At 29.4% G+C, this 16,074-nt stretch overlaps 4 protein-coding genes and 1 long non-coding RNA gene across 5 annotated transcripts; 3 read left to right on the top strand and 2 right to left on the bottom strand.

The window, feature by feature from the left end:
• Maf1 (repressor of RNA polymerase III transcription Maf1) lies at positions 1-4,511 on the top strand. Its single transcript, XM_027338723.2, has 6 exons — positions 1-944; positions 1,028-1,159; positions 2,629-2,788; positions 3,481-3,608; positions 3,684-3,800; positions 3,877-4,511. Exons 1-6 carry the CDS (start codon positions 862-864, stop codon positions 3,953-3,955), a joined length of 699 nt encoding a protein of 232 aa, XP_027194524.1. The 5' UTR covers positions 1-861; the 3' UTR covers positions 3,956-4,511.
• A 55-nt stretch (positions 4,512-4,566) lies between these two features.
• CYLD (ubiquitin carboxyl-terminal hydrolase CYLD) lies at positions 4,567-7,770 on the bottom strand. The gene is made up of 5 exons (XM_027338729.2): positions 6,825-7,770; positions 5,301-6,759; positions 5,157-5,236; positions 5,045-5,096; positions 4,567-4,938 (listed from the first exon to the last, which is right to left on the bottom strand). Exons 1-5 carry the CDS (start codon positions 7,513-7,515, stop codon positions 4,803-4,805), a joined length of 2,418 nt encoding a protein of 805 aa, XP_027194530.1. The 5' UTR covers positions 7,516-7,770; the 3' UTR covers positions 4,567-4,802.
• A 508-nt stretch (positions 7,771-8,278) lies between these two features.
• On the bottom strand, positions 8,279-9,349 carry LOC113789223 (superoxide dismutase [Cu-Zn] A-like). The gene has a single exon (XM_027338730.2). It carries the CDS (start codon positions 9,068-9,070, stop codon positions 8,369-8,371), a length of 702 nt encoding a protein of 233 aa, XP_027194531.2. The 5' UTR covers positions 9,071-9,349; the 3' UTR covers positions 8,279-8,368.
• Positions 9,350-9,495: 146 nt separating this feature from the next.
• Positions 9,496-13,349, top strand: S1P (membrane-bound transcription factor site-1 protease). Its single transcript, XM_027338728.2, has 3 exons — positions 9,496-9,799; positions 9,852-11,628; positions 11,683-13,349. The coding sequence occupies exons 1-3, from the start codon at positions 9,646-9,648 to the stop codon at positions 12,947-12,949; spliced, it is 3,198 nt and encodes a 1,065-aa protein (XP_027194529.1). The 5' UTR covers positions 9,496-9,645; the 3' UTR covers positions 12,950-13,349.
• Positions 13,350-13,713: 364 nt separating this feature from the next.
• On the top strand, positions 13,714-15,008 carry LOC142645094 (uncharacterized). The gene is made up of 3 exons (XR_012846273.1): positions 13,714-13,850; positions 13,948-14,431; positions 14,510-15,008. It is a non-coding gene; the product is annotated as an uncharacterized LOC142645094 (long non-coding RNA).
• The last annotated feature ends 1,066 nt before the right edge of the window (positions 15,009-16,074 follow it).

The raw sequence follows: 16,074 nt of genomic DNA, 5'->3' as shown, positions 1-16,074 counted from the left end.
TTCTCAACGATGCTTATTTTTATCATTATGTTTAATTTATATTGTGTTGTTGTTATTCGATAATTTTTTCTTTTTGAAAATCTGATAATAATCTTATTTGTACTAATAAATTCTTCATCAATCATTTTTCAATCATCGATGGTCAGATGAAAAAATCTCAATTTTCTTCATAAAAATAAAAAATAAAAAGTTCTTTTTTTTGAAAATTCGAACAAAATAGAACAAATGTGTATGTAAGTGTATGAAAGAGAGAGAAAGAGAGCGAGTGAATATAAATATCACAAGCTACTCAAGGTCGAACAAAATGCTATCATATCCTTGATTTTTTTTTTCATTTGAGTATCCAAGTTTTTTTGTTCGCAAGATTTTTCGTGTCATCAATTAAATCATCTTCATCCGATACATCAATCGATTTCATAATCAAAATTGTCATTTCATTTTTCTTTTGAGACTCATATAAGTTTAATCAGTTTTGTGTAAAATATTTGAGTTTCTGTTTCGTATTGAAAAATTTTTCAAATGCTTCATTCGAATTATTATTGTTCATCATCATCATCTGTATCAATCATAAAATATCCAGCTGAATTAAATAATTTTCGAAAAAAACCAAAATGGCATTGCCATCTCGATATAACTGTTCATCCTAAAAGTGTACTAAAAAACTCTACCATTTTGTGTTGTTGTTGTTGTATTGTGTGATTCGTTTTCCAATTATCTATCAACTAATTTCTTCAAGTCATATGTTTTTTGGGGTGTATTATTCTTGTTTGTTCATTTTTTTTTTTGACATTCTGATTTCATTCGTATAATTCATTAAAAAATATATACTTAATTCAACTAATCTCATTCAATATTAATAAGATGAAATTTCTGGAACATTCTCATTTCGAAGCTCTTAATTCGGCATTGAATTTTGATGCTGGTGTATATCAGATTGTTGGAAGGTTTGAAATTTTTAGCTTGTTTTTTTTGTTTGTTGTTGTTGATCATTATCATTGTTTTATTATTTATTGAATTAATAATATAGACTGGAAAGTTATTCATGTAAATTAGTAGCCAGCGAAAAACGACTATTCAAATCGATGAATGCTGCTGATGGTCTTAGTCCAAATGATTTAGAAGTACTTTCACCACCGGAATCTGGATCTTTTAACAGCAGGTGAGTTTTATCAAAATGAAATTAATGATAACATAAACGGATGTTTGCATGGTTAATTTTTTTTACAAATCATTACACACTAAAAAAATGAAGAAATTTAATCCTGTCTTTGTTTATAAATTGCTTAAATCATATTTTTTTTTGGTTCTTACTTTCTTGAGTTTTTCTTTTGCATCCCATACCAAAGATATTTACTATAGTTTTCAGTTAATCTATGTCTATCTCTTTCTCTCTATAGATAAAATAGTTTCACAATGTTTATCATTTCAATCATGTTTAGCGACTGTTTGAACATGATGAAAGAAAGTAAAAAAAACATCAAAGTAAACCTTGTCATCATTTAGTTTGGAACCAATAATAATAATAATACAAAATTCAAACAAAACAAAACGTCGAAAAGAAAAAAAAACAAAATTATTGTTGACAAACAAAATTAAACGAAAAATTTGACAACCTTATCTCTAACTATTCAATTCAGTTGAATTCGATTCGATTGTTTTGAAAAAAATAGGGACAGAATTTCGAAATGAAAACTTGGTCCATGTGGACATCTGAACAAAACAAAAAAATATATTTAATTGATTTTGTTATGGACTTGAATCATCGAGACAAAAACAAAAATCTATTAATCAAATCCTATTTATCTATCTAAAGATCTTATTCCTGAATGATTTTGTTTTGTTATTGTTTTGTTCGTGCCAAAAGCTTAATTACGATTGTTACCAGGAATTTGAAATATAGAATGTTTAGTATAAAAAAAGTGTGAGATTAGTAATGAAAACCATTTTCAATTTTCTATCTGAATTCAGTAATATATAGAAAAACGACAGAAAAAAAAACAAACAAACAAACACATCCATATAATAACATTGTTTTTCATCATCATCACATAAATTATCCAAGTTATATATTGTTTTGGATTCTTCGAAAGGAAAACAATGAAATTATATTTAAAAACTATAGCCATCCTTTCTATTTATCAATTGAGAAATTGACGGAATTTTTTTGTTGTTGCTTAGCACTTTTTCATTTAATCGTAATGATTGTATTGTATTTTTATTATTATCATTTTCTTTCAAACATTTAATTCCGGAACAAGAAATTTGGATTCAAAATTTAGTTTTTATTTTATTTTTCTCTCGTCGTTTAAACGGAAAAAAACGTGTCCAGAATTTATCCAATTTTTTTCTCACACACACATATTATTCTACCATAACAGATACTGATGTTAATTTGGTTTGATATTTACATTTCATTTTTATTCTTGATTTTTTTTTGAAATTTGATCTTGTTAATGATAAAAATAAAAATGGTTTATTTTTTTCATATTTTTTTTTTTGGTTGGCGGCGATTTGTGAACATCAAATCCAATATAAATTCTGTCATATTCAATTTAATATTTATTTATTTATCTAATATTTTATTGTATTCATTTTTCTTCTTTTTTTTTCATTTTTCTTTCTTGACAGATTTGATTCATTCACCGATGAATTTCAATATGCTCCGACATCAATGATCAGTCGTAAAACATTATTCTATCTGATTGCTACATTGAACGCTTCATTCAATCCTGATTATGATTTTAGTAATTGCCGTGCTGAAGAATTTAGCCGTGAACCAAGTGTAAAGGTATAAATTATCAATCATTTATTATTCTACAATCACAAGAATTTATAATGAGAACGAAAGATATAGAATTAAAAGGAAATCTTTCCTGTATCATACAATTTTTTTTTCTTCATCATTATAATTGAAATTCTTTTGTTCTATTCATAAGAAAATTATTATGGTCACATAATATTGAAACTTAGACAAGAATTTTCATTTTCATTCACTAAGAATTTTTCGTTTCAAACAATTGCCAGATGTACATGTTTAGAATAATACAGAGATTGTCAATTAGATCATACGCTTTTTATGCCTAAATATATCGTATAATATAAAATTAATAATACATACATATGGTCGTTAATCTTCATGTACATTGTTTTTTTTTCATATGAATTTCCGTTGATTTGGCACTGACAAAAAAAAATTTCATCTGATTGTTTTGACAACGTAAAACCGGAATAATAGAAAAATCAATCGAATTTTTATTCCTAAAGAAAATCTTATCATTTTTAAGTGTTAGTTTTTTTAAAATTGAAAATTTCCAATTAATTGGCCAAGTTTGAAGCTTTTAAACATTTTTTTAACAAGCAAAATATAATAGTATTATTTTTTCATGATGAGATCCAATGATCATCATTAATTATTCATTCGCTCATTTCAAACACATTTGTTTTGTATAACATATCTTTTTTTTTGTCATTGATATTTAGCATGTGATGGATGCTGTGGATTCGACATTTTTTAGTTCATCAGCCAGACAAGAATACAATGAAATGAAATCACAGCTATGGTCTGCAATCGATAGTCATATTAATCTATCAGATTGTGAAATTTATCGGTAAGTCTATTTTTCTTAAACAAGAGCATTTATTTATCTAATGTTTAACATTTGTTTTCTGTCTTTTTTTTAAAGTTTCAATTCGGATTCCAATTTCGATCCTTGGGATGATTGTTCCATATGGGCATATTATTATTTTTTCTATTCGAAAAAACTTAAACGAATCGTATTCTTTACTTATCGTGCTGTTCGGTATGTACTTGTAGCATATATCACGTACTTAACATTGATTTCTGTTTTTATTTTATTTTCATTGTTGCCCAAACAGAAAAGACGATTATGCCAATCAGCAAGATGACATGATCAACGATACTGGATACACATCGTTCGATATTGAATTAATATGAAACCACGAATATTGCCCATAAATTTTCATCATTGTCAATTACATATTCACCAGACTCCTGAATACATTAAATTTCAAACATAGTCAACAATGAAAAAAAGAAGGGAGAAAAAAGCATCGAAGTTCTTTTACAAACTATAGAAATTTGATCTCATCCAGCACACAAAAAAACAATAAAAGAATAGTTTGATTCGGGCAACACATCACCTTTTTGGTTTCGTTTTCCATCATTTGATTTTGGACACCTAAATAATAGTTTGCTCCACTTTCAACTTTACTCACAATGAGTATAATCAATCACTTGATCATTGAAAATATACCTCTCATCTATTTTCTTTTCCCTTTTGTTTAAACTTACGATAAATAAATTTGATATGAAAACATTAAAATTAATATTCTTATGAATAATAATAATAATATTGATAGGAAACAATCCTTTTCCCTGTTTCCATTGTATCGTATATGTTCTTAAACGTGTATACATTTCTTGTAAATATATGATCCAAATTATACATACTATTAACAAAACAAAACAAATACATTTTTGATCTTTGTCACTTTCATGTGAATTTATTCATTATAATAATAATAATAATAATAATAAACCAATGATACAATAATAAAGAATATTTTAATCAAATAAAAAATATTCATTTTTTTCAATCAAAGTAAAAGTAATAGTCAGATGAAATTAATTGATAATTACATATATTTTTTCGCGTTTGGAACATTCATGGTTAAGTAATTTTTCGGTCGATTGGAAGTTAGATTTTTATAATTGCACATTTTGATTATAATAGTGGACAAAAAGACGAACACACACACACACGTTTCAATCAATGTTTTCATCATCTATAAAGTGATGCTTCAGATGAATAAAAACAGATATAAGCATCCGAAAAAAACCGCCTCGCCAATTCAGGAATCAATTTATCATCACGATTTTTTTGCAGAAAATTTTGTCCATCTTCATTCATCCACCATCTGTTCATTTTAATCAGCAAATATGATGGCAACACAAAAAAAAAGGAAAAAAAAAACATATTGAAGGATTTTATTGACACAAACGGAAATAGAAAACTTGACTTACTTTAAATCCGGAAATTCGACAACCTCAGGTATGTTATAGCCATTTTGTTCACCTGTTTAATTTGGTCGAATAATAAGAAAAATGAAATACAAGAATTTATTCAAGTTTATACCTTTTCTATCAGCCATACTGTCGAAAAAACACCAAGGACTGTTGGGTTCAGTTCCACATTTGACAAACGAAACATAGTGACTGTAAAAGTAAATTTGTCATGATAAAAAATGATTCCGAAATGTAAATGGAGCAGCTAAAATACCTTGTTTCAATGCAGAGAACAGCAAACAATTCCATTGTCACCCGTGGTATGTTTGTATGATTTTGAAGCATAGTGAATTCTGGAGGAACATTCAATCTTGTCGTTTTGTGTTTGATGCGTTTTTTATGTGTACTATGAGTTTTATCCATACATATCATACAGAATGCTATAGAATCAAGACCATCACCAAATTTTCCAAAACAATCTTTGCATTCAAATTGAGCAAGTTCACCACATATTATACATTGGCGAGGTGAATTGTCCAGAACATTAGTAATGTCTAAATTCAAACTAGGAACTATTCGGGGATACATTTTGAAATCACGGCCAAAACGTGGCATTTGTATCATTAAACATGATGGAACTTCGCGTAGTTTTATATCCGATGCTAAAAATGATTGATCGAATAGCTGCTGAACGTTTGGCAATTGAAGATTTTCGTCTTTTTCAACAAACAGTTGATAAAATAATGATTCTAGACCGGAACTTAGTTTCAGGAAAGGATCCGTTTTCAATATCTCATTGAGGAGAAGATTTATGAATTCTTCGGGATCTTTTTCTTCGCTAGTCAACCCTCGTACTGAGCTAATCTTTTCCAATAGTTGTCGAAGATGCATTACCCTATCAGCTCGTACATACAAATTCGACCGCAGTGGATTGATAATCTCTTCTTTGAGAATGCGTTGAACTTCATTATATTCCTGAATGTCGTTTGAACGTTTGGGACGATAAAGTAGGCTGTCAAAAATTGAACTAAAAGAAAACATAGCAAACAAAGTTGCATCTAAATAACAGGAATTATGATGGCCTTGAATTCCACGATTCTTGCCACAAAGTCGCTCTAAATCTGCAGTAGTCAATGGTGGTATATTACCCAAAACAGTCGGACAATCGATTGATCCAAAATGACTAGAATCACATTGTTTTTCATTCAAAAGTAAACTGCCGTTTTGAATACCAGTAGCAGAACTATGATAGAAACGGCTATCTTTCGAACATTCATTCAAAGGAACAAAGTAAGCTTTATTGATTGAACAATTGAAATATCTTCGACCGTTCAATGTTCCATCCGTTAAACCAGCAATCTCTTCTTCAAGTTCTATTCCCGCAACAACATCCTTGAAACGTTTGTTTGATTTTCTAATCGAATCAATTGTATAGTCTAAATCATTTTTAAGAAAACCAAGCCATCGAATAACTCCATGATATGATGTAGAATTTATGCCCACTTCAACCACAGAACCGATTTCAAATAATTCATCGTCGTCAGGTGATTCTTGATTTTCTTCACTTATTATATTATTATGGATGTTTTTAGGGATTTGAAGATTTAATTTACGTTGATCACATTCCATTTTATCGGCATTATTTTTGCTATTAACAAACTCTTCTGTTTTATTGCATGAATTCATGCTTGACCGTAATGAACAATGCAATCCTGATGTTGGACATTCAGTGGCTATAATAATGTCAAAAATTGAATTAGGAAAAAAAATGTAATGTAAAAGTTCTTTAATAGCTTACATTTTAATGGGCTAGATTTGTCGAAATTGGCATCGATTGCGCAAGTTTTTGCCTGAATGACATTAGTAAAATTTAATTCAGCTAAATCATTGGAAATTGAATTAATGTTTGATGATGATGAATGAAGGCCAATATTGTCAGAAAATTTAATACGTTTTTCCAAATCATCGTTTGTATGGATCATATCTTTATTAAGATTGGTATGATAATATTCATTTGTATAGAATTTGGAAGTTTCGGTTTTTTTAGTTCGTTTTGGCTTTAACGGAGCCACGAGAATGGTATCGGCATTTTTACTGTTTATGTTGCTATAGTTTCCAATATAATCATTAGCTCTTATCAAACCAGCGATAGGTACTAATGATGCATGATTCATTTTTGTCTCAAACAGCTTATAATCATGATATAATCCTGTGCCGGAACCAATTGGATTAACAAAATCTACACCAGCCATCCATTCATTACCAACATCGGTTAATTTTCCCAACCATTTAACAACACCATATTCTGGACCATCATCACTGAGCCAGACAACTTTGTCGCCTAATTTTAAAGAAGGTGGAGCAGTACCATCCGCACATATTTCATCTAAAAACCTAGGCCTATATGGTCGATGAGATGAGGATGATGTATGTGATGATGATGATGATGATGAATTGATCAACGGTTGATAACCATTATTTGAAGGCATTTTTAGCGGATTAATAAGAATTTGTTTAATTTTAAAACCATAAATACTAGATTCATTATTTGAGTATTAAGATTTGTGTGTTTCGTAAGAATTATGTCGAGAATATAATTTTTATCGTCAATATATAAGAATTTAGATTCGTTGATTCGATGTTGGCAAGAATATTTCGACAAATAAAAATAAAAATAACAACAATGTAACGCTATTTACGAATCACCTGTGTATCAAAAGACGGACAAAAAAAAACAATTAACAAATCAATTGTGATTTGTTTGCAATCCAAATAGTAAATAATTGAGAAAATGGAAAAATTTTGTAATTGAAAAAAACAGATATATTACATTATGAAAAAGTACATATTTGGAAATGAGCTCATGATGATGATGATGATGTCTACGTATTCCTACGCACAAACATATAATTGTTTTGAAGGTCGCATTTATCAAATCAATTGTTATAGTGTGAACATGGCTCTATTTCAAAAAAACCGATGTTTTCATCAAATGTCTCTCATTAAATTGATTAATCCGTATCAATTTAATGATCTGAAAAAAGCTAAATGATGAATCATCACCCCGGTGAAATAGAGTGAATCCTTTATCAAAAAAAAAAAAAAAAAAAAAATCATTTTTCTTTTATCAAGGATCACAAGAAATTGTTGTCATGATACATATCTCTGGGAGATATAATCAAAATCTATATTTAAAACCACAATTGCATAGTTTTTGTTTTTAAACATTGCCGATTTTATGACGCATATTGCTAAGCATTTGAAAAAAATTTTATTGATACAATAGTGTGACATTAATTTTTCATGTAATATAACATTGTCGTCGTGTATCAGGACGTACATTCAACCGATGCTTACGAATTTAATTGTACCACAGCCAAGTCTTCCTCCAGAATTTCCCGTTTTACGACTTTCATGATTGAAACCCATTCCTAGATCATCAGGCCTTTGATGAATAACTAATGAACGTTCAATAACACTATATTTTCCACGTAAAGATAATTTTGGATTAGTCACATGAAATCGAGAAAATCCAAGCCCATCAGCAATAAGATTACCAAAATCACCAACATGTGACTGTACAGAAAATGGTGATCCGTGATTCTCTTTAGTCGGATTGTAATGTTCACCGGCACTTTCACAATCACCTGTCACTCGATATTCATGAACATGAAAACCATGTTTAGAGAATGGATATAGGCCTTTGACAATACCGGCTACCAGAGTTGGACCAGAACCAACTTGAACCAAACGTACAACACCATTAACTTGGCCACGAATTAGAGCGACTGCTTTAATCATCATTGATCCATGATCTTGTCCAGTACCAAGACCAGTAAGTGCAGCTACTGGTTGAGAAATTCCTGTACCACCACCATCTGGATCATAATCAAGACTGGTATCAATATCTAAATCTTTTATATCAAGATCTTCAAATGTTGGCAAATGAATTTGATTGGCGATTCTTGTAAGGATGAAACAACAAAAAATTAAATAAATGATCAAATTTATAAAAAACTTGTTGAAAATCCGAATTAGAGCCATCACGAAAGGGTTCGCTTTCAAAAACAAACTGGACAAAACATGATTTGTCTGACAACAAACTGGTCTAAATTTTCTCTATCCATATATTAAGCCATTTCATTCATGAAATCAATGTCAACTTTAATCTGTTTTGTTTTGAACGGATATGAGAAAGAAAAAATTACGACAAAATATATTTCAAGCGTAACCAAAAGCTCAAAAAAAAACACTAAAACAATCTTGAGTACATAATATAATTGTTCAGTATGATTGCACGTGTATAGCGCGTACCAACGGAAAAATGAAATAAAGTTTATTTTAGCTATTTATGTCGTTTGAATGTGAGAACAAACGTCGGAAATAAAAAAAAATTTATAAACGAGAAAAAAAGATATTTTCGTTAATTTAAATTATGGAATTTGAATCCATACATTGTTTATGAATAAAGAGTTCGGATCACATGTTTCATTATCAAAGGATTTGTTTTGAAAAATAAAGGAATATTCTTTGATATCAATTGGAACGGACAAAAAATTCATTTATGAAAAATATAGTTATAATGAATTTTATTACGATTTTGTTGTTTTATTTTTAGAATGTTTTTCGCAAAATATCTATTCCATCATACATTGATCCTTTTAGGGCTATCAATTCTGGACACTTGTCGATCATTTCCATTCTGTGATACATTTGATCTTCCAATTGACATTTATGTTGAAAATAGTTTCCATAGTGATATTATTGAAAATGGTAAACAAAATCTAAATAATTAAACAGTATTTTAATCTGGTTTTAATCGTAGAGTTTATCATAACATTTAATCATCTTTATAAACCTTCGACTCGATTTAATTTTATCAAAGCTTCATTTGATCAAGCAGGAATCAATGATAATAATTGGTCAATTATTCAACGAATCAATGAAGCTAATAAATATCCAAGCGATTTCGATGTAATTCATCTGGAGAATTTATCTATACCATTGGAATTGTTTGTAAAAAGCGTACGAAATCATCGAAAAATTAAAAATATCACACCACAAAGACAAATCGTTCGAACTCTCAAATTTGTAAATATTTCCGAGTCTAAACATGATGATGAACAATTTAGTCAATCAAGCTTTGATGATATAAACTATAGTGATACAAGAAGACGATTGTTGCGTGCAATACCCCGACAGATAACAAATGTGCTCGAAGCAGACAAACTTTGGAATTTGGGAATCACTGGAACTGGTGTTAAAGTTGCAGTATTCGATACTGGCTTATCCATTAATCATAAACATTTTAAGAAGATAAAAGAACGAACAAATTGGACGAATGAAAAGACTTTGGATGATGTTCTTGGCCATGGAACTTTTGTTGCTGGTGTGATAGCCAGTAATCGAGAATGTCTTGGTTTTGCACCCGACGCTGAACTTCATATTTTTCGAGTTTTCACGAACAAACAAGTTTCATATACCTCATGGTTTTTGGATGCATTCAATTATGCCATAATGAAAAAAATTAATATCCTAAATCTTAGCATTGGCGGACCTGATTTTATGGATACTCCATTTGTTGATAAAGTATGGGAACTGACAGCCAATAATGTCATCATGGTTTCAGCCATCGGAAATGATGGTCCTCTTTATGGAACTTTGAATAATCCTGCAGATCAAATGGATGTTATCGGTGTCGGTGGAATTGACTTTGATGATCAAATTGCTAGGTTTTCTTCTCGTGGTATGACAACTTGGGAATTGCCACAAGGCTATGGAAGAGTCAAACCAGACATTGTTACATACGGAGCCTATGTTCGTGGATCAAATATCAATGGCGGATGTCGTGTTTTATCTGGAACATCAGTTGCTTCTCCGGTTGTAGCTGGTGCTATCACTTTAGTAATGAGTGGTGTTCTTCATATGGGAGACCTTATCAATCCTGCCAGCATGAAGCAAGCGCTTATTCATTCTGCTCATAGATTACCGAATGCTCCTATTTTTGAACAAGGTGCTGGTAAACTTGATCTTGTCAGGGCGTATCACATTTTACGATCGTATAAACCTCAAGCATCATTATATCCAAATTATATCGATTTCACTGAGTGCACTTATATGTGGCCATATTGTAGCCAGCCATTATATCATGGATCCGTTCCAATTATTGTAAATGTTACTATCTTAAATGGAATGGGTGTCACTGGATTCATCAACAAACGACCTCAATGGCATCCTTATAGCGGTTTCAATGGGCATTACCTAGATGTAGCGATTTCATATTCCGATATATTGTGGCCTTGGTCTGGATGGATAGCTCTTCATTTATCCGTGTCATCACTGGCTTCTGATTGGGAAGGCATTGTTCGAGGACATCTCTCCCTTACAGTAGAATCATCTTCCGAAGATGAAGGGAATACCAACAGCACTTTAATTAGTGAATTAATCTTACCAATAAAAGCCAAAATCATTCCTACTCCTCCAAGAAATAAACGAATTCTCTGGGATCAATTCCATAATTTACGTTATCCACCGGGTTATTTTCCTCGTGATGATCTTCGGATTAAGTATGATCCGCTTGATTGGAATGCTGATCATATTCAGTAAGTTTTATTTGAATTTTATTCAATCATGATAATTTTTCTTTTTCTCTTTAGCACAAATTTTCGTGAAATGTATCAACATCTTAGATCGAATGGTTATTACTTGGAAGTTTTAGGTCAACCTTACAGCTGTTTTGATGCCAAACAATACGGTGCATTATTAATTGTCGATCCAGAAGAGGAATTTTTTCCCGAAGAAATTGAAAAACTACGAAAAGATTACTTCGAATATGGTTTATCATTGATCATTTTTGCTGATTGGTATAATGTAGATGTTATGCAGAAAGTTAAATTTTTTGATGAAAACACCAGACAATGGTGGTTACCGGTCACTGGTGGCGCTAATATACCAGCTTTGAATGATTTATTAGTCCATTGGAATGTTACTTTAGGTGAACAAGTTTTTGAGGGTAATTTCAAGCTTGGATCACATGAAATGTATTATGCATCGGGCACGAGTATCATTGATTATCCCAAAGAAAATTTTATCGTTCTACATCGTGATCTCAACAATCAAGGTTGGGAAATATTAAATGAAAACAATAAAGAAAAGAAGAAAAAATCAGAAAAAGCGACTATACTGGGAATGCATAGAGATTTGTCGAATCGTAAAACTGGTCGTTTCTCAATCTATGGTGATTCAAATTGTCTTGATCAGGCACATCAACAAAAAGATTGTTTTTGGATGCTTGATGCTTTATTGCAATTTGTTACTACTGGACAAGTGCCTACATTTATTGAAACTGAAAAACAATCTGACACTGTGATGCAGTCACACATTGAAAATTTCATTGTACACCATTTTGAATTGGATCGTATTCAACTGAATAAACCAAAACGATTGATTGAAAATCAATTGTATAAATATTCAAAAGTAATTGATCAATCATCGAAATTCGTTCCCATCTTAGAATGTATAAAGATCGTGTATGAAAAACAAATGATGTTAAACATTACTTCTGAAGAGGAATTACCTGAATCACCAAAACTATTGTTGTCAGCTCATATTGATGAAAATGTGAATGATGATGATAAAATTGCCGAATCATCATTCGGTAAGAAATTTTTTTCGGAAGATGATAGATTGGACAACAGAATGAACCACGATCAATCTTTGCTCAATAATTGGCCAGATTCGAAAATGGCTGAAATATTCAACGGTAACAGTGGAAAGCAACAGAAACACGAATCATCCAATGATGTTAATTATCGATTCTATTTCGTCATGATTTTATCAATATTTGTTTTTATTATTATATTCAAAAAACTGATTCTAAGGCGAAGATTTCCATCATTCATTCATCTTAGACATTTTCGTTAACATCAACGTTCATTCATTTTATTTGTAAAGTAAAAAAAAATCTTTCAAGTTCGTTGTCATTTTAGTCATGATTCGATAAATTCTTCGTTAAAGCCAATAACATTTTGAATTATTTGTTAATTAATCATTCGAATGAGATTTTTTTACACAACAATAACAAGCCAAACAAATTACGAAATTAATTTTTTTTCTAAAAATTCGATACATCATCACCATGTAATAACCCTCAACAACAAGTGTGAATATCTTATTGAATATTTTATACGGAGAGAATATACAAGCAATCAACAAGGGCGATGACAATTCAATTTGTTGTAATATATCATGTAACTAAAATTATTTAAAAAAAAAATTAAATAAAAATAAAATTGAATAAATATTTACGTTTTTATATTACGTATCCTTTTCTGTCTGTTTTTTCTTATTTTGCTAATAAATTCAATCATAAATCGTATTGAAATATAGCCAAAAAAAAAAACATTCAAATTGTTTAGATTCCGATATTTCAAAAGACTGTTAATCTGTTTTCAACAACAAAAAAAAACAAAAATCCATTTCAAATGAATCATTACGATTATAGCTTATAGCCAAGGTTAATCAAACTTCATAAATTGAGAAATTAGAACATTTTTATGATGGAATCTAGTACATATAATTATCATATACAATAAACAGTTATTGAAAAAAAATGAATAATCAAAAGTAGAAAAAAACAAACATCATGTCATCACGTTTTATGAATCTCTAAGAGATAGAGAGAGTAATATGAGAAAATCAATACTTGAATTGTGAAATGAATATTAAAAAAAAAAAGATTTGAAATTATATTTCTATTTAATGAATAAAATATATCTGTATTGTATTTCAAATTTTGTTTTTGGCTTTCGTAGCAATTCAATTCGTATGGCTTGTTGTTGTTGTTGTTGTTTTGGCACCGATATGTTATTTGAAATTATTATTATTTTTTTTTACTTCTTTTTTTTTGACGCTAAATTTAGTTCCTGTTTTGTTACAATCAAACTCTGTTGTTCTGTATGCGAGTAAGAAAAAAAAAATTCGTGCGCACCAGGAAAAGATCATCATCATTCAAGAAAAAGAACTGATTGTTCATTCGTTTTTTTTTTTTTGGTTATGGATTCAGATCAGACTTTTGCTTGCTAATTCAACCCACACACACACACACACACACACGCCCGCTAAATATGATTTATTTGTAAATTTGATAACAAATCCGAAATCATTAACCGCCACTATAGAAAATGTTCAATATGGATAACGGAACTGGGATCAATACCCGGATATTTTGAATTGTTTTTATTCGGATAGTTCGATCAGTGTGAATTTACTTATATTCGAGAATTTGATTGCCAAAATTTGCCAAAATTAATTTTTTCTTTAAATATTCAAAAACATGAATTAGCCCATAACCATCGATGAATGAAATTAAAATCAACGATTTGGTGTCATAAACAACACGGTGTGGTAATTATTTTCAAGACCGTTAAAAGTAATGCTGATTTTTTTTTTTTTTTTTTTTTTTTTTTTTTTTTTTTTTGGCAGTAACAACCCCTTTTTAAGATGATCCTTATTTCTTCAAGAAACAAACAAATGAATAACTAACTCAAATTGACTATCATGATAATTCTATAGGAGGTTCATGGTAATGCTAGCTTTTTTCTTTTTTGGCAAGTTTTACATTCTATTCTGTTGGATGATGTTGAATTCTGTCTGGTATGAAATGAACAAACGCAACCATTACTTGAAGAAACATAAGAATGTTCTGATAACGATGATGTTGCCGAAGACGATAAATTCATCAAATTGTCGAATGTCGAGGACGATGATTGTCACACTCTGTTTGTCATTGGTTTTAATCTATCTTTTGTTTTTTCAACAATATTTCCCAGTATATAAATATAAATTGTGATATTGATTGTTTTAATTTTTTTTAATCAATGAATTAAAATTTGTGAAAATTCTCGATACAAAATTGTGAATTTATTCATTATTGTCCAAATATTTCAATATTCATAGTTGTTTTTTTTGGATCGAACCTTGATTATTTTTTTGTTTTGTTTTTTCTTTTGTTTCATTTATTTACAGGTAAATCTTTTTTAAATCATTTTTTCTGCTTGCATTTTTTTTTTGTTGTTATTGAAAATCTATCTCATTCTATACCCATTCCAAAAATCGAATAAATCATATGTAAATTAGCTGATGATTTAGTGTTTTTAATCAAGGTTTGTTTGAAAAACATTTCGATAGAAATCATTGATCATCAGAATCAATAAAACAAATAATAAAAATTTCCTTATAGTCCATTCAAAATCGATCGTTTAGTTATTGTTTCTATTATTCAATACATTCTAAATGATATATGTTGTCATTGCTGCTGTTTGAAATTGGTGTTTTTTTCTCTCTGAAATTTCTGAAAATCGTGTCTTTCCATTTTTGTTTGTTTGTTTGTCCATTTATTCACAATCGTGTCACACACACAATTCACGAACAACCGAATGCAAAAAAAACTATAATCATCTAGCCGTGATCAGTATAGTGAATAATTTTCAATATAATCATACGAATATAAATTGTAACATTGTCGAAATAAAAATCAACATTTTTACATTCAACAATGATAAAAGAATGGCTATGGCATTGTTATCTATGAGTCTATTTGGTCGAAAAAAAAGAAAAAGAAAATAAAGATGTCCGTTTGTTAATTTTCCATTTCCACCTATCCAATAACAACAACAACAACAAAAAACTGTTGCATAGTTATAATTAATTTTTTTTTCAAATATTGATAACAATCATTGAGATTTTCAATTTCTCACCCGAAAAAAATAAAAAGAATTCAAAGAATTACGCGGATTGCACTTATATTCACATCAAATATAAAAAATGATAATAACAAAAAAAAAATATAAAGATGGATGAGAAAAAAAAATATAAACGTGTACACAACTACAATTTTCTATTATTATCATCATCATTTCATGCAAAATTATAATAACAATAGTTTCATTTGATTTATTCACATAATGTTATTCGTTTTTTTTTTTGAAATGATAGTAATCATGAGTGCTTATTATTATTATTATTATTAATTTTAGAATATTTTTTTT

This window comes from Dermatophagoides pteronyssinus, unplaced genomic scaffold (genome assembly GCF_027571235.1).
Source record: "Dermatophagoides pteronyssinus isolate colony J.1.1.1.1 unplaced genomic scaffold, Derpt_VIB-CSIC_2022.12 sq0001, whole genome shotgun sequence".
NCBI classification, from domain to species: Eukaryota; Metazoa; Arthropoda; class Arachnida; order Sarcoptiformes; family Pyroglyphidae; genus Dermatophagoides; species Dermatophagoides pteronyssinus.
Note: the sequence above shows the minus strand (reverse complement) of the source record. Positions and strands in the feature narration are given on the sequence as shown.